General features: G+C 29.4%; 1 protein-coding gene across 3 annotated transcripts in view; it reads left to right on the top strand.

The window, feature by feature from the left end:
- The window catches only part of nrv3 (nervana 3), a 59,411-nt gene extending 41,225 nt beyond the window's left edge, over positions 1–18,186 (top strand). For all 3 annotated transcript variants that reach the window (XM_065502149.1, XM_065502150.1, XM_065502151.1), the window contains exon 8: positions 11,653–18,186. In XM_065502149.1, coding sequence (XP_065358221.1) covers positions 11,653–11,756 — 104 coding nt within the window. In that variant the 3' untranslated portion in view covers positions 11,757–18,186. The remainder of the gene's footprint in view (positions 1–11,652) is intronic.
- The last annotated feature ends 1,975 nt before the right edge of the window (positions 18,187–20,161 follow it).

The raw sequence follows: 20,161 nt of genomic DNA, 5'->3' as shown, positions 1-20,161 counted from the left end.
ATATAAAATAAAATATAACTAAAAACATATAATTAAGTTTTATTACCCTAAAATATGTACAGTAAATTACTAACAGATTTATTTATGGTTAAAAACAATATACAAAAACATGTTAATTATAACTGTTAATTTAACATTGAGGTTTTGATGCTACCCCTCAGGAAACCACAAATTTAACAATTCTAAATTCATAACTAGAACTTCCACTCTACTAAAACTCTTAAAAACAGGGAATAAATAAAATACATAATTAAAACTAACAATTTCCTGTGAAAATTCTAAAATAATAAAAAAGGATTTCAGTATTATATTATATACAAATTGTTAGTTTTTTCCACAATAGAATTGTATTAACAAACAATAGCTTTTAGCTGGCATACATTTGAACAAAAATTAGAAAGAAGAAACAAAATAAGGTTATTATGTCACGTTTGTATACAAATGCACATAAGTGAATTAAACAAACAAAAAAACTAACTAAATTATTTAACCACCCCAATTTCTAAGAAAGCGGAAAACAACCAACCCAGTATTTAGGAATAATAGTTAAAGCACTTTAAACTACATGTCACTATGTTTTTTTTTAATAATTAAACTACTTGCTAAATAATTTTCGTGACGTCATTGGCTTTTAAATCCATTATACAAATGTATTTGGCTTGTGTCTTAAACATAAATAATATCTAAAGTCAATTGCAATTTCAATATAAAAAGGTTTTAAAAAAAACACTTAAGAATTTCTGCATTCATTTTAATTTGTATAACAGGCAGTGAGTGTTGCCAATTTATATCCTCACATTATATGATATTTGGTTTGTTAACTTCACACCGACTTTTGCGAGCATACGAATGAGTACCAAGGCGAATTAATAATAAGGCGAAAGCGAATCTACAACATTTACAAAAACCACATGCAATTGGTTTTTGTTTATGTTGGCTGAGTTTTTTTTTTGTTGCCTTGGTATTTGTTGTAATATTTGCAACAAAGTGAATTTGACAGCTCAGCTTCTAAACAAGTGAAGAAAAAAAGTAGCTCAGCTCACAGAGTACATTATTAATGATGGCATTTGATTATCGATACCATAACACTATAATGTCATAGAGAAGGAAATTCGATACTTTTACTTTAATTATAAATTAAAAAAACACACAAAAAATATGTATGTATGTCAACTGAAAGATTAAATTAAATTAGTTTATACAACAAAGTGGTAACTAACGAGGTTCAAGCAAAAGCATGCCTTGAATATCTAATTTATTATGTTTATGGGTTTAAATTTTTAACTTTAAAAGATACATGAGGTAGCAAAAAGTTTCGAATTTCTAAAAAGTACCAATTTTATTTTGTCCATTACCCCTCTTGGTAGCATATGGCTTCCACAAATCATCTACATCTTACACGATTTGTTGCAGTTGTTTGCGCGTCTTCCATAGATCTTGGAGTATCGTGCATCTCCATGTATTCTTTGGCCGATCACGGCTTCTTGAACCTTGTGGGTTCCACTCAAACGCCATCCTTGTTATACTGTCAGGATTCTTTCTGATAGTATAGCCGATCCACCTCCATTTCCTATGTTTTATTTGTGTTAGTATGGTATCCTCCTTGGTGAGGTTCCAGAGATCCGTATTGCTGATGTTGTTAGGCCAGAATATTCTGGATATGATTCTGAGGCACTTGTTAATGAATACCTGCAGTTTTTGAGTGATGGTGTTCGATACTAACCAAGTTTCACTTCCGTACAACACATACGTTGAATATTCTAAGCTTGGTTCGTCTGGATATTTGTGAGTTTCTCCATACTGGTTGTAGTCTCTCTAATCCCACTCTCGCTTTATTTGTTGATACTGTATTACCTAGATAGCAGAAGCTTTCTACGTATTCAACCGGTTGGCTTTGTAGCATGATGTTATCGGTGCTATCGTTGTTGATTCTCATAGCTTTGGTTTTCTTGATATTCATCTCAAGTCCAACATTGCGTGCTAATCTTTCCAAATCATCTATATTTGCTTGCATGTTGGAGATCTTATGCAAGAGTAGACAAATATCATCCGCATAATCCATATCCTCGAGTTGGCTTGGCTTGAAATACAACAGTCGTAGAGAGACATCTTGAAAGTCTTAAGTGGGAAGAGGAAACTTCGATCATTGGTTGAACTTGGTAACAATCTGCGGACAATGAACACCATAGTCTGCGATGCTAGAAACATCCATAAGCCTTTTAGGGGATAACCTCCAGCAGGCTGTATTGTATCAACAGCTTCGGGAGTAATAGTAAGAGAGGTATCATTCTGGATATCCCACAGGGCAAACCGGACGTTGTGAGAATCACACACGTAGAAGGCGTTACTAAGAGAGCAGCCACCTTCACACCGGAGAAAAATGAATCAATTAAGAAGATTCGCACATTACAACCAAAGAATGAAGGTGTAGATGCTGAAAACGACAAGCAGTGAAAAGAAAGAGATTCGAAGCACCAAGAAGAGAATCAAATAAAACGTGATTAGAAATACTGTTGAAACAGTAACGGTGAGGAAATAGGCATTGATATAAAGAAGATTCGAAAAAACGAGCTAATAGAGATGACGAAAGGAGAAGGACAAGCGAAGAGACTGGAAAGTGCTATAAAGGGGACAATGTTCAAGTGCAAACCAGTGTAGAGACATTTCTTCTTGATGTTAGAGATATGGAAGAAACTAACGATGAAGGGAAAGTAATTAAGGCCTCCAGTGAAGCAGAAAGAAGAAACGAAGTAACAAGCATTCGAATAGGTACCCGGAAAAGTCGCTTATACTATTTTAGAAAGAAGTAACATTAAAATTAGACTAGTAATATGTCGAGTAAGAAAGAAAACATTTACCATACTCGGTTTTGCCAAGAGATCGTAGCCAAACTTGTATGAGATGCGGTGTGTAATCTGTCTGGACTCTAGAGGCTGGCCGACAATTGTACTGGCAATCTGAGCAACTATAAGAATGAGTGTTAAGTTATTCCAGATAAATCTAGGGAGAGAAAATGAGAAACGCAATGAGCATTTCGTAGTCTTGCACTCCAACAGGGTACGAATATATAGTTGCTACTATTCACCAAACATGGAAATAGAAGAATTTCAAAATAAGATTAACAAACTCGAGGAAAACATAAGGAACGTAAATACTCCAGTACTAAGAGAGGGAGTCTGTAACAGTAATTTGTCTAAATGGCTCTCAGGAAGAACAGATAAAAGAGGAATAGCAGTAAGTGAACTGATTGGATCTTCAGAACAGAAGAAGGTCCTCAACTTTTAGGAGAAGATAGCTAAGTCGATATAGCCATGTCCGTCTGTATGTTGAAATCAACTTTCCATAGCCCCCAAATAACTTACAAACACGATTGATACATCAATATAACGGGAATTTTTCCGGCTCGGCCCACAAATGGTTGAGATATAGGAAAAAAACAGGGGCATCCTCGATTTTTCGTTTAGCCTGGAGTACTAAGTCATTAATATAGACAATATGTATAGCTAATGATAGAAATATCTAAAGTCCATTGCAACGATGTATGTAAGACTATAGTAAGTTGGACCTAAAATGGGTCAAAATCGGGAAAACTCTCTTACTTGTTTCATGTTACTTACATCTATATTTTCTATTTGTATGCTAATTTTTAAATACATAATAATTTCATGCTAAATCATGAAGACACATAAATCCCTAAATAGAAAAATTTAAGAAAAACTAAATCTACTAAAAGCAACATTTATATTTTAGTTAAACAAATAAATTAGTTAAATAAACATTAAACCCCCCATATGAATTATGAAATTTGTATTAAGGATGTTTGCTTTCAAATAAAGCGAATAGCTACGATTTCTCAGAATAAGACTGACAGGGAGAGAGAGGGCGTTACATGGTATATATCTATATATGTACATATGTATCTATACTAAACATAAGTAAGTAATTGTGTGACAGTATTGAAAGAAGAAAGTAAATAAAGCGAAAAAATCGATTTTCCTAGACAAAAGCTTACGGGTATTCAGCAGCATACATTTGTTACCAAGTATAACAAAAAAACATGCATATGTATAGGGATAACAACAACAAAAAGAATAAATATTAACCATAATCTTAAGATAGCAAAAAAAATACAAGTTATGTTACACTCAAATAATAAAAAAGAAAGAAAGAACATCATGATAAAAGACAAAATATCTTGACAAAAAAAAATATGACTTCCGTCAAGCAGGAAAAAAAACCATGAAATCATGATTAATATCCTGGCAGAAAAATCCAACATAGAAACAGCACATTTATTTATAAGTAAAGTATGCAGGAATGAACAAAAAAAGAAAAGAAAAAATCAAATACTTAGGGGTGGAGGGGGTAGAAAAAAAACCATAATCTTCAAGGTTGAATTGTCCTTACACGCATACATACATCTCTACACACTCACCACTCACCACTCACAAACCCACAACAACCACAAACTGAGTTGAAATTCGGTTTTTTCTTCTTCTTCTTCATGAAGAGAATATTATTTTCTTTCCTTTTTTAACCACACACTCATTCCATCACACAATTTCAAAAGAAATCGTTTATTTAATCAACACAAATTGAATATTTTTAATCTATTTCCATGTGGCATTATTTAGTTTTTATTTTTTGTAATACTTTTGCCTTATTTAACTTTTGTTGGTTGACAAAAAAAGAAGAAACCTTATTTCATATATACAGTGGTGGTCTTGTAATTAGAAACGACTTTGTATTATAAGAATGTTTCACTGTTTTCACAGTGTACAAGGGGTCAAAGGCTTGGTTTTTCCATCAGATTAATAAGTTAAACTTGAATTCATCGCTCCAGAGAACTATATGCCAGTAATGAACTACCGCATCTTAATATTTGTATACCCTTCACCAAGAGTTGCAAGTTTGTAATTTCTAAATTTTTAATTTTCGACCCTACAAAGTACATGTCCATCTATTCGTCTGTATGTTGAAATCAACTTTTCATAGCCCCAAAATAACTTACATACATACGTGATTCATACATCAATATATCCGCTATAGACCCGATTCGGGTGCTATTTAAAAGAGAGCAAAACTACTACTACCTCGATTTTTGACCTATTTTTGATCTATATCTGGATTAATAAGTCAATAATATAGACAATATGGATTTCCAATGATAGATATTTCAAAGACTTCTACAACGGCATATATAACACCATAGTAATTCGGACCAACAATGGGTCAAAATCGGGAAAAACAAATTTTGAGATAACATTTTTTTTACTTACAAAATTTTTGTCAGGAAAATATTTTTTTTTTATATTTTTTAAACGAAAAAGTATTTTTAATTTTTATCTTATAGAATACCTTGGTGAAGGGTATATAAGATTCGAATATAGCTCACTTACTTATTTTTAAGACATGGTTTTTTTTGTTTAATGCACCCACAAAATCATGACTAAGCGCCTTCTTTTTGTCCATCTGAATATTTCTGCGTTTATTTGTTGTACAATTCCAGCCTTTATTTCGCGAGAAGACAAACATGGATTTTTCTTGCTGGCCCTACAAATAATTCTATCTGCTGCTGGAGCAGTGTTGCCATTTTGATGCTCTTCGGGTATTTTATGACGCTTTTTTGGTCTAGTTACCCTTTTATTTTTTCCGAATACCATTTTTTAAAAAGGGTATTTTTTGACGCATTTTCCATATTTTGTGGCGCTTTTGGTGCTTTTTGTTAAAACCATGTGATTTTGTAACAAATCAAACTTATAAAAGATCTGAGGGCTAATTACCGCAGTCGAACACGATCGAATACTTATACTTATTTTTTTACCCTTTTTACCCGTTTTTACTATACACTTGACGCTTTTCTTCATTTCTAAAATGGCAACACTGTGCTGGAGTGATAGTTCGGGCCCTAGGCTTCCTGGCTGGGGCTTCAGACTCCTTTTAACTTATATTGGGTGTATGTCTTAAAAATGTAGGAGTTTTTCAAATGTTTAGCCTTTAATTTGAAACATTTGTTCAATATAAATTTATTCAAAGTATTGGCCATTGTTAGCTATGACCTTTTCTCATCTTTCTGGCAACATATGGATTCCAAGCCAAAAGAACTGCTCATCTTTTAAAGACAAGAACGAATTAACCCAATTTCGGATACTCTGCTCCAAAGTAAATCGTATCCCAGAGAGAGTGTTCTGCATCGATCAAAACAGATAGTAGTAGGGAATATGTATTACGGTTTCAAGTTTGGCCGCGTTTATTCAGCCAATGCTCGCTTCAAACGAATCGGTTGTATTCGGTACAGGTTCCCTGTTATATTCTGGTCAGATTTCAGCAGCTCATAATAAATAGAACCCTTTTGCTCCCACCAAATGCAGAGCATTACCTTAGCGCCAGGGATATTTGTTCATTATAAGCTTTGGTAAGCATTCGGTGTGCTTTAACGGAACTTTTTTTTCAATTTAAAGAAGTAAAGCAAAACTTCCAGCATTTGACGCTTTTTTGCAACAAAATTCGACATTTTCGAAGCAAAAAAAAAACGTTGTTACACTGCAATCATAGCTGCCAAATTTGACGATTTATCGTCATATTGACGATTTCTTTCTCGAAAATTACGATTTTCTGCATTATGAAAATATGGTACTATTTTATGAAATAGTTAAAGAATTTCCTCATTTTGTTGGTGAATATGAAAAGCAATATTTAGATTTTGAATTTGGTCAATTAAAATTTTTAGATTTTTAATAAATTTTTGTAAATAAATTACTGAAATTAAACGGGAAAATTCTAAAGCAACTTTTTCTATTTTGATAAAATTTATTCAGAATATATTGACATTACCCCATTCAATTGAAGCCGCCAAGCTTGAATGTATGCTTTAATCTCAGGCATTATTACCTTCCGAATGGACCACCACAGCGTGGTGCTATATTTTAATGAAATTATCTTTAAAAATTAATGTTAGAGATTGTTCTTTCGGGTCATAATAAATATTTAGACATTAAATTCTATTTTATGTATTTTATTTAAAATTAAAAAAAACTTTTGAATGAAACCTTATATTATATTTAAATTGAGCTTTACTTTTTTAATTTAGTGATCCCTTATTTATAAACTTCAATTTTAAGAAATGTTTTGATATATGTTATGTTTTCGTTTACTTTTTAAATATAAATTTAAAATTCCTTCATCTGGGAGCCCAGACTGTAATGTTCAAGAACTAAGTGAGAATAAATGACAGATATGTAACCTTCAAAATGACACTCACTCACTTTGTTACGAATAATAAAATAAGTTGAGAAATTAAAGCAGCCAAAAACAACTCATTGGGAAATAATCTGAATTTGAACTAATTTCTTATAACATAATTTCTAATTATAAGGCCACAACTGTATCTCAATGAAAACCAAAAAAAAAAGAAAAGAAATACTAGAATACAAAAAAGAAATAATACATTAAGGTTCTTAACTCGGTTTTCATGTTAAAAACACACAATATTTCTCATATAATTGTACGAAAATATTGATTGTATTGGATACATACATTTACATAGATATATGTATACGAATCTACTTGTATAAAAATACTTGGATTATTTAACTACAATACTTTATAGATACATACAATAGGGTGGCACTAGTTTTAGGAAAGCCACAAAAATGTGGATCAAAAGCTCTTTGGTATTTTTCTACAATTTACCATGTGTGGCAAGTTTGCGACTGCATTAAGTATATGTATTCTGGATCGTTATAGATAGCGGAGCTGATATAGTCATGTCCATCGGTCCGTCTGTATGTTGAAATCAATCTTCCGTAGCCTCCAAATAACTTATATACATGATTCATATATCAATATATCCGCTATAGTTCCAGTTAAGTTGCTATTTAAAATCGAGAAAGTCGGACCACACGTGGCTGAGTTTTTTATACCCTTCACCATGAGTGGCAAGGGTATATATAAGTTTGTCATTCCGTTTGTAATTTCCACATTTTTCATTTGCGACCCCATAAAGTATATATATTCTGGATCGTTATAGATAGCGGAATCGATATAGCCATGTCCGTCTGTGTGTTGAAATCAACTTTCCGAAGCCCCCAAATAACTTACATACACGATTCATACATCAATATCTCCGAAATTCTTCCAGCTCGGTCGCTATTTAAAATCGAGAAAATCAGTACACAAATGGCTGAGATATAAGGAAAAAACTAGGACAACCTCGATTTTTGACCTATATCTGGATTACTTAGTCATTAATATAGACAATATGGATATCTAATGATAGATATTTCAAAGACCTTTGCAACGACGTATAAGACCATAGTAAGTTGGACATACAATGGGTCAAAATCGGAAAAAAATATTTTTTAACCCGAATTTTTTTTTCATCAACAATTTTTTTTTGTCATAAATTCTTTTTCCAAAAAAAATTAATTAAAGAAATTTAAAAAAAAAAATTTTGAAAAAACTTTTAAAAAAAATTAAAAAACAATTTGGAAAAAAAATTATTTTAAAAAAATTTAAAACATTAAAAAACAATTTTGATTTTGTTTAAATAAAAATATTTTTAAGTATAATTTGGTGATGGGTATATAAGATTCGGCACAGCCGAATATAGCTCTCTTACTTGTTTTAGATATTTTTGCTTCAAAGAAATAATGGAAATTTGTAATTTCATATGGAAAATTCGTCTTATATAGATTTTCAAATATTTACAGATTTTTAATTTGAAGTATTACCCTAATATACATACATAAATCCACTTTATTCCACTCCAATCTAATACCTAGATATGGCAGGCATGAGCGAGTATGCCTAGAAAATTAATGCATAAATTAAGGTTGAAAACAAAATGAAAATTAAAGAAATATATATTTAGATTGATGCGAGCAACACTTGAGTTTTAGTATTAAAGGCAGTGAATTTTAAAGAAGTTTTGGTTTGTCCTTCAATATGGAAAGTCATTACGAAACAATTTAAATACAGGTTATAAATATGATTGAAATTAAAACAACTGTGTTTCTTCGCTCTGAACACTCACACGCAATTCTCTCAAGCTTGAGACCGACTTGGTGAGGTTCCGATTTCATCACTTATGGAATAACAGCCTTGATATTCAATCTCCAACTAAATTTTCATCATTCTTCAAGCAGTGTTTCTCTTTTTGCTATTCGCTTTAGGGTCATCTAAATCCAAGACTAACTCGCAAGCCTTCGACTTCACTACATACGAATTGGTAGTCTTGATTTTCAATAAACGACATCTCCACATCACTTTACAAGATTTTCCTCGTAACTATTCCAAACAGAGACAACATACATTTTAGCTTGGAATATGCTTTGTGGCTAGTTTTAGGCACACGAAGAGCTCTAGGTCATCAAAGAATATTGACGAATCAGTGTCTATTGGTTTCATCTAAATTCAATAATTTTTCACAATTTCCAGAGCTTATTGATTTTCTCTCATGCATTTAGAACGACTCGGTGAGGTTTCGAAGTGAATTTGATTTCCTTCCTATCAGCACCGCAAGCTATATGCTGTCATCGATTCTATGGAGCAAAATTTTCATAAATATTTTATAGATATCGGCCGGAATTGTCAATGTTCCGTAATACTCTAAGAACTGAAAGTACTTCCATAAAAAGAAATCCAAAGGCGTTCAATATTATAAGCGAAGTGACCATCCGATCAGAACATTTCTCAAAATTGCTAGATAACCCAAATTCCCCCTTAATAGATCAGTTATTTGATTAGCTGTGAGGCATGTGGAAACAGTTGAGTCTCTTGGCTGCTTACCGTCCAATAGCGTAAACATTATCATTATGGAAAATTGAGGCATTTGCTCTTAAATTGTGGCCACCTACTTCACAAATTCATTCCTACTGGAAAATCTCTTAGATGATATATACAACTAATCAGTCCATTTCATCAATTCTACGGCTGACAAGCGTGTCTGGACACTATAATTATTAGAGCCAGATAACTATAATCTTTTTGAAATGAATGGAAGTGGTTAAAGTCTGAATTCTATTCATACGCTACGAAGTAACTCCAAAATATAAGTTTAAAATTGAAGTCTTGTTGAAATACAGACATTTTAAAGAAGTTACTGAAAGCCGAATTCATGTTTAAAAACGAAGCTTATGGTGAATGTGTTACATCGGCATCAACGTGCGAGAGATGGTTTGTGCGGTTCAGAAGTGGTGATTTTGAAACGGATGACAAATTTTGAAACGGATGACAATGAAGGATCAGCCAAAAAAGTTGGAAGTCCAAGAATTGTAGGCATTACTCCATGAAGATAGTTGTCAAACTCAACAGGAGTTTGCAAAATCAATGGGAGCTACCCAAGCAGGAATTTCAAAACGTTGGCAAGCAGCAGGATTCATCCAAAAGTAGGGAAATTGGTTACCATACGAATTGAAGCCGATAGAACTTGAATGACGATTTTACATGTCCGAAATGATGATTGAACGCTATAAAATAAATCATTTTTGCACCGAATGAATAATGGATCCATTATGATAACCCGAAGCATAAGAGATCGTATGTGAAACTCGGCCAACCAGCCGAATCGACACCAAAGCCAAATATACTTATGAGCTGCTTAAATCTGGACAGACCATCACAGGGAACCTTTACCGAAGCTCGTTTGAAACGAGCATTGGCCGAAAAACATAGATAGACATGAAACTGTAATATTCGATCATCACAAAATTCGGACACATGTTGCAATACCTGTTAAAAACTATTTAGAATGAAGTGGTTGGGAAGTTTTGCCTCACCCGCTTTATAGTCCAGGCCGCACCCCGTCCGACTACTATTTGTTTCGATCGATGCAGAACGCACTCTCTGGGATACGCTTCACTTTGAGTCGTTCTTGGTTTAAAAATATGAGCAGTTCTTTTGGCTCGGAATGCATATGTTACCAGAAAGATGGGTAAAGGTGATAGCTAACGATGGCCAGTACTTTGAATAAATCTACAATGTACAAATGTTTCAAAATAAAAGCTAACAATTTTAAAAAATCTCGCATTTTTAAGTAATATTCCCAAACTATTCCGAACCATTTTCCTTAATATCTTTTCTGATTTTTACTTTAAAACTCTTGTAATGTTTTTGGCCTCATCAAATTAATTGTTTGATTTGTCCAAATCAAAATCTCCATCATGTTTAAGAGATCTATGGCTACATCATTTAATGTTTGTGTCTTCGCTTAATTGTTTATTGTGTCTTAGCTAAATGCGTTCGAAAATAAAATGATGCTTGTTATTGATTATTCGAAAAGGTGAAAAAGTTGTCAACTGATCTTAAAATATGAGCTCATATTTATAGATCTGTAGTTTGACATTTTTAACAATCTTACAGAGATACTTTGAAACAAGGCAATCTATGTTTGTGGATTTTACATAAATAAATAATTATATCTGAAGGTGAAATATTATTTCTGTACTCGTTATTTTTATTTTAATTAACAGCCTTGATTGCTGCCTTTTTAAAATACATTTTAGTCTTTTTTTTCCATTTTGAACAAAAGTTCTGAAAATCCTCTTAATTTATAAAATGTGACTGGGACTTTATAAAAATAACTTCTTCATTTTAATACCTGAAAAGGATTATTTACTAATATGTTTTTGAACTCTTACTTCCTCTCTCTAGCTGGTGTCTTAATTAACATTGAATGCAAAGCTTGGGCTCGTAACATCCATCATGATCGTTCAGAAAGGAGAGGATCCGTCCACTTCGAGTTGATGGTTGATTAAGATCAATCTTCTGAAGTATTAGAAAAACAGCAGCAGCAGCAACAAAAGCAGCAGCAGCAAAGCCAACAACAAACAACAACACAACAGCATCAAGAGCAAGAACAGCAGCCACAACAACAACAGCAACAGAACAACAGTGAACTAATAAATAATAAAAATACTACATCAACAACAACAGCAGCAGCATCAGCAGCAACAACAACAAATAAGGAAAGTTTTAAAACAAAAAATTAGCAAGATATAAAAACACAGCAAAACTTAAAACTGTAAGAAAAAAAATTCTAAACCAAAAACTTAAATAAACAAAAAAAAAATAAACGCAAGGCATTATTATTTCAATACCAAAAAATAAATAATGCAACGAAATATTTAAAAAAAGAAAATTACAGCAAAAACCAAAGATGCAAAATAAAACTAAAAGAAAAATTATAAAAAAACCAAAAAAAAAAAATATATATAAAAATAGTAAAAAAACAGAATTAGAAAATAAAACTTAGTTTTTGGAGACAACAACAACAACACTAATGAATAATTTTTCAAACATTTAACAACAAAATTAAACGGTTTTTATTGATTTTTTTTTATTTTGAACACCAGCATAAAAAGAAACCATTCTGTTAAAAAATAAACAAAAATATTGGCTGAATTTTAAAACCACTGTTAAAAGACATAAAATACATTTTGCTTTTTTGAAATTTGTTTAATTATTTTAATTTTTTCTTTACAATTTTAAGTTTTTGTAAAGAGAAAATATAAAAAAAAAACAGAAATAATGATGATATCGAAAATCAGCACAGCGAAAAATGATTTAAAACAAAATTTACTAACTGTGTACTTAAAACAAACAAAATAATAATAATTTATAAACAAAAATTATTTAAAAAAAAAAATTGGTATTAAAAACAACAAAACACACACACACATTTAACAGAACAGAACAGATCTATACCTACTCCCTCTCTCTATCTCTCTCTAAAGCTCTCTGTTATTGACAAAAACAACTTTTTGAAAATATTATTAATGAAAAAAAAAATTCCCACTTGATTATTAAACACATATTTTTCAACACGACAACAAAACCAATGAAGGAAATCAATGCTGTTTAGTAAATATTTTATTGAAAAAAAAGAAAAATTATAAAAAAAACCAATTACCAGATTTATTTGTTTAAATTTGTTATAAATTTAAGCAAACCCCCATTTAAATAAAAAACTAATTACTTAATAAAACAAAAAAATTTATAAAATATTGTAGATTTTTAAATATTTAAAGCATTATTTAGGAAATTTTCAAGTAAATAATATAATAAAAAAAAAACAAAAACCAAGCTAAGGAGTCTAGAGAATAATGCTATGAAAAAAACAAAAACAAAATAAAAGCAAAACTAATCCTCTTTACTTAAAAAAATTAAAACAAAAAAAAATATTTAAAAATAAAATAAAAAACATAAAATAAGTAAGAAAAATATACAGAAATTAAGTAAAGAAAACTAAAAACAAAAAAAATAACAGAGACAAATATACACACACACAACTTAAAAAAGCAGAAGAGAAAAATAAACCGTTTAATATATTCAAATTCCATCATTGTTTTGTTTTTTTTTTAAGAAATTAATTATTTATATGAAACACTCTGTTCATTTTTTCCTTGTGTACAACAAAAAAACTGCAACTCTGCTTGACAAGCTTCGTTTACACACGAATGAAAACAAAAACAAATACAAAATTAAAATGAAAGAAACAAAGAAAATATAAACACCCACCACTACACATAACTGTAACTTTTTGAAAGAGTATATTTTTGTCGCCATTTTATTTTTCTATCCTTTACTTTCCCTTCTCTTTACTCTACTCTACTCTCTATTCTATTGTGTTTGTTTAATTTGTTTTTTTATTTTTTTAATTATTATTATTGTTGTTACACCATTTTATATACTCCCCCGTTTCCCTCCATTAACCTTTAGTGTATTAAATGAACAAAACTTAATTAGTATAAATATGATGAATATTATAAAAATAAAATGAAATGAAACTGCTAAACAAAACCAAGTATTATTAATAAAATTAAAACAATAACAACAATAAACCAACAAACAAACAAACAACAACATTGTATTGTCATTTTTAGAAATATTTATATTAAAACACACACAAACACACTGCTCTAATTTTTATAAAACATTTTTAAGGGATTTCATTAAAATTTCTTTGAATTTTGAAAAAATTTTCAAACAAAACTTTAACTTAAAGTAAATATGGAATGTTTCATTAGAGATTTAGAGATTTGAAAAGCAATTTTATTGAAAACTTTTCTTTTATTGAAAAAATTATTGCGGTAATTAATTGCTCACTTTCATGATTTAATTTTGAAGCCTTGTTTTTAATAAAGTAATAAACTTGTTCATAATTTAATCATAATATATTTAATTCTATTACGATTTAACAACTATTTGTAATCTGTATCTCGTTTCTATAATTAATAAAAAAATTTAAAATTGTTTCAATAAATTTGTTCAAGGCATTACAGCAAACAACCTTGGAAACAAGGGACGTATTATAAATATTCAGCTTTTTACTTCTTGGTTATCATAATGGGATCAGTTTTGAATGAATCCAAGTGAGCCTAATCACTTGACAACTAACAACAAACTTGTAGAATTTTTAAAATTTTTTTCGATCCGAAAACTTCTCACAACTTATAGAAACGGGGTTTTCTTATATTTTCCATAATTTTCTTCTTAGGTTTCCGATAAACTTATTTAGGTTCTCATAAAGTTAGATTTTTTAAAAAAAATAAACAACCTTTGTATGAAACAAATGGTTTTGATACTCTTAAAAATTTGAAAATCTTTAAATAAACTCTTTTTTTTTCAATAAAACTTATTCAAAGCTAAAAATTTATTTTTTCTTTGACATTAACCCCTGTCACAGAATTCCATTCCGATCGAAAGTAGAATTAATTCCGCATTTAGCTTCTTCAGAAAAAGTAAAACGAGAATTTCATTCGGCATGAAACCAATATCAGTTTGGTAACTAGAATTGATACTGGTTTGTAATTATTTTTTATTCTCTAATTTGTTAATAAATTCAAATCCGAAAATCGAAATTATTAGTCCTCTGATTCAGAAATGCGAATGGAAAACAATTTTTAAATTTGAAATTATGAAAAACACTCAGAATTTATTTGAAAACTGAGTAAATTTCATACAAAATTTTAAAATAAATTTTTGAATCAGGCCCTAAATCTTTTGCAAATTAACAAAATCAAATGGTAACTGAAGAAGCTAAAACAAACTCGATCGGAATAATAACTAAGGAATTGAAATCATTCTGAAGGAAATGTGTGACAGCCCCAAATATTCAAGCACTTGAACAGTTTGTTGGAGTTTGTGTTGAATGCAAATATAATTAAGTTTTTAAGTTGAAGAATATTTTTCAAAAATTCAAGCACTTGAATATTTTGTTGGAATATAAGTTTTATAAAACTATAATTCAATAGCTTGACTATAACTCAAGGCTTGAATTACACTTGCTTTCAACTTGAATTCCAGTAAAAATTCTTATTTGGGAGGCCTGATAATGTTAGCCTCAAAAATGCAAGCACTTGAACATTTTTTTGGAATTTGTGTTGGATTAAAAAAATATTTGAAAAATTTAAATATTTTTCAAACAAAAATTATAAGACTTGAATATATGTTTCCCTTTTTACTGGAGAATTAATGCTATTGATATAAAGTGTTATAAAACTATAATTCAGTTGCTTGCCTATAATTTAAGGCTTGAATTACACTTGCTTTCAACTTGAATTCCAGTAAAAATGTTTATTATGAGGCCTTTTTACTTAAACATTTCCTTTAGGCTTAAAGTTGATCCCACTGGTTTTGTTAAAGTCACATAAATGGGATATATTGTCCCATTGGTCATGTATGGTTAATAATTTACAGGATGAATAGAAAAAATCTAATATTCTGAAAAAGACGAAATCTTCTTAATTATAAATACCAGCAGCGACTCTGATCTTTGTGATTTTAGTGCTTCTGATTCCGAATATATTCCTGATTTCGAGGATAAAATAGATGGGCTTTCGAGCGAATCTGTTGAATCCAATCAAAAATCCAATCTTCCAGTAGTATGGGGAGAACCATCGGACTTATTTTGCTCTCGATTTTACATAACTCAAGATATTGAGCCTATTCTATTACATGAAATTCTACTGAGCTCCAAGTCATTAAATTTTTATTTCCAGAATCGTTATTATCTTCTTAATTATTAGAAGTTTCTTCAAATAAATTTGTTTATTTTATGCAGGTTCTATTCATTTAAGATATTTTTTAAATTGTTTATATTTTATTGAGAACAAAATTTAATAGCTGGTTTATATTTCTGAATGAGCCTATTTTCAGATTCAATATTTGTAAACTTTTTTACTTTAAACCAGTTTACTTTAATGAAGGTTTTTTCATTAAAAATATTTGAAATATTTAAAAAACAATGATAAACTTTTAAAAATTTGAAACAAAAAGCAAGTATTTAATAACTAAATATCTAGAGTTCCAAAATTATCAAACTAAAACAATAAATATCTAATTAATGATATTTCGGGTATTAAACAAAACTTATACTATATAAGAGATTAAACAAATATTGAAATTTAAACTTGTATAACTTATATACCTGGGACCCACCAACAACAACTGCAATAGCTCGTATTTTAAAAAATATAAATTCTTTTCAAACTCAAACATTTCCAAGACATTTCAATATATTCCAACACATTTTGTGAAGAAAATTAAAAATAAAAAAAATAAAAATAATGTTGTGTTGCTGTAAAAAGCAGAATTACTGAAAGTTAATAAAAATGAAAGTATTTAAACATAAAAATGGAAATATATATATATGTATATTCAAATAACTGCCATTTTTTACACACAAATAAAATGTATGTAAAAATAAATTTTTTTGAGTGTTATGCAAATATAAAAAATATTATATAAAGTAAAACAAAAAATTAATTAAAACCAAAATACATAAATACACAAATGAACAAGACACGCGGAAACTTTCAAGTAAAAATTAAAAGAATATATTGTTTGGCTGCCAGCAGCAACACAGCTGAGAATTTCAATAAATTTATAAAACTTACACCCAAAAGTTAGGACATGAAACCTCTTAAGGAAAATTTTAAATATTAATTTGTTTCAAACATTCAGTTCATTTAAAACTAACAACAAATTAAATTCTAATTTCCACCATCAATAGAAAATATTTAGTTTTTCCCTCCACAAAAAAAAGCAGTGCTACAAAGTAAAAAATAAATTAAGATTAATTGAGAAAAACAACTTAAATTTAAGCTATATTTAGGCTTTAAGAACACAACACAATATAACTGAAATAAAAATTAAGCAAACTTTTCACTACTTCTTAAACAATTTCATACATTTTAAACAAATTTCTTTCAATATTTTTCAATTTTTTAACCTCTAAACTAAGAAAGTTTGCAAAAATCAGCTAAAACTCCTCTTCAAAAAAACAAAACAAACTACATTGTTCATATATACATATAAAAATTGCCCTTTTTGTCAGTGTGAAGCATAAATATAAAAAAAATTGTTTAAATAAGCTAAATAAAAGAAAACTTAATAATAAATAAAAAAAACTTAAGTAAAACCACTTTGCTAAAACAAACTCCTCTCCCCCCCCAAAAAAAAAACAAAAAATTCATTAAGCTTCAATGTAAAACTATTTTAGTTTTTAAACAAAAAAACAAAAATTTAAACTTAAATTAATAAAAACAAAACAAAAATATATTAAATAAAACATTTAAATTAGCAAAAATGAAAAGAAAAAAACCCACAAAAAATCATAATAATTTAAATTTAAAACTTTAGTAGTAAAAACAGAAAAAGAAAATAAACATTTATTTTTCAAAAACCAAAAAGATTATAAAACAATTTTGTTAAGTTTCCTCTTAATTACCTACATTTTCTTTTAGTATTAAACATAAATAAAAAAACAAAACAATATTGCTTTAATTTAGATTTAATAATGAAAATAAAAAAAAAACAAATTTAACATCATTCAGTAAAAACAAAACAAAATCATGGTATATATAAACAAAAAACAACAAACACTGCTTTTTGTAAAATTTAAGTTTAAATTTAAACAACAAAAAAATAAAGAAAAAAGGTAAAATTTAAATAATATATATAAAAAAAAACAACCATAACATGAAGGTAAAGAACAACAACCATTTATTAAAGTAAAATAATACAAGAGATAAACAAAGAAAATATAATAATAATAAATGAAGTAAATCGTTTAAATAATAAACAAACAAAAATTTTACTGAATTCAATAAAACAAAAAAAACCAAAAGTAATAATGTTGATATGGAATTAAGTAATTCCAAATAAAAAACAAAAAAACAAAAATATTCTTGGTTTTTATTTCAATGGCCACTTAAAAAGGGTAAGGAAACATAATAAATGATATCTAATGATTTTAAACTTTGCTAAGTTAGCAAATGCTTACACCCTTTCTAGTAGACACATATAAGAATCATTCTGTTTGTGTAAATATTTTTGTGATTGTTCACCCTGTTAGCGAGGTTTTTTTTGAGCAGGAATTTTCCACACATGGATATTTTTTCCACGGCATCGCTAAGTTGGAGTTTCCTTTTACTACACAGTGTGTACTACACACTCTACCTCTGTGTGTGTACTACACACTCTACCTCTGTGTGTGTACTACACACTCTACCTCTTCGACCCCGCGCCAACAAACTTCGTCTGTCTGTCTTTCAATTTCTGCATTGTAAAAGGGGCCTAATGAAAGAAATATGCTTGAATGAAAGTCGGCCGTCAAGCTCCCAAATTATAAAATTCCATAAGTGCTTGCTTGAAGCTGTTTGATCTCCTAGGAGAAGTACGTGACTTATGGAATTTCCCTTTCTTAACTGAAAGGGAAATACTGCTCTTGTCAACAGGCATCTGCTAAGCTTGATAAAGAGTGTTTTAGAAGAAACTTATACACACTATTGCAGCCATAGCTTATCATTTATCCAACAAATAATTATTTAATCATTTAGCTTTTAAAAATATTGAATGATTTATTGGATTGTTAGTTTTTCTAAAAAACCGAAAAATTTCACAAAAAACTAGATATTTTTATTTTTTCCGATTTTTTGACGATTTCAAAAATATTTTGACGATTTTTTATACCAAAATTAACTGGCAACAGTGGCTGTGCCAAGGCGTACAAGGTGTATTAACAAGATGAGTGCATAAAATCAGCTGTTTCTTATTTCGCTGTGGTTTTATGTACACTATATGTCAAACTTTGTTTATGTTTACATTTGTTATTGTAAATAACATAGTAATATTTTAATTCGCCTTGATTTTGACATTTACCGTACATTTTAACAAAAAAAAATTGCTTGTTGTTTTTGCATTGTTGTATTTGTTGCCGGGACGCACTCACCTTGTTAATACGCCTTGAAGGCGTATTTAACAAGGTGACAGCCAAGGCGTATTTAACTATGTGACAGCCAAGGTGCATTTAATAAGGTGCCATCGGCAGCACAGCTGATTATAGAAATAGCACGCACAAATGTCAAACTACATATATAAAAAATATCCGCCCGTATGTCAAACTCTATATATAAAAAATAAGTGAATTCGCCTGTATTTATTTCAATTCGCCACTGCTGTCACCTTGTTAAATACGCCTTGGCCTAGTGTGTAAGGTTCTTTAAACATTTCGGTTAATTTCAGGCTAAATAGTCCTTTTATTTTGAATTTTTATTTCACTTTTTTTTTTTTTTGTCAATTTCACATTTTTAAAAATTATTTTTTTTATCTAATCATAAAAACAAATCAATATTATAATAGGATATTTAAAGATATAAAGCAAACAGATATAGTCATATATGTTTTTTTATTTATTTATTCTATTTTTTTTTTGCCATTTTAATAATGCATAATTTTACACTCTAAAGACTTGGCAACCTTGGTCAGCTGTGTTTAATTCGCCTTGGCAGGGTTGATTTACGATGATTCCAAGGCAAATTTATTATTAGGTGGTGTCGATTATTTTTATCTTTATTAGATTAAATGTTTCAGCTGTCAAATTTACTAGTGTTTGTTACGATCAAAACTACAAAAAATCCAAAAGCAAAAACAACAACAGACAACTTTGACAGTTCAACTATTTCTAACAACAACAAAGTAGCTGTTGTTTTTGTACATGATTAATGTGTTGTAGTTCTGTCGTCACCTTTTATAAATTCACCTTGAATCAGTTTGGAAAGAAAAAGAGAAATATATAAAAATTTATTTATCTTACATCTTCTGTCGCAGTCACATAGTAATAATTATTAAAAGTGTTATTATTGCTCATTGTTTTTTA

Source organism: Calliphora vicina, chromosome 2 (genome assembly GCF_958450345.1).
Source record: "Calliphora vicina chromosome 2, idCalVici1.1, whole genome shotgun sequence".
Classification (NCBI taxonomy): Eukaryota; Metazoa; Arthropoda; class Insecta; order Diptera; family Calliphoridae; genus Calliphora; species Calliphora vicina.
This window is presented reverse-complemented; position numbering and strand designations above follow the sequence as displayed.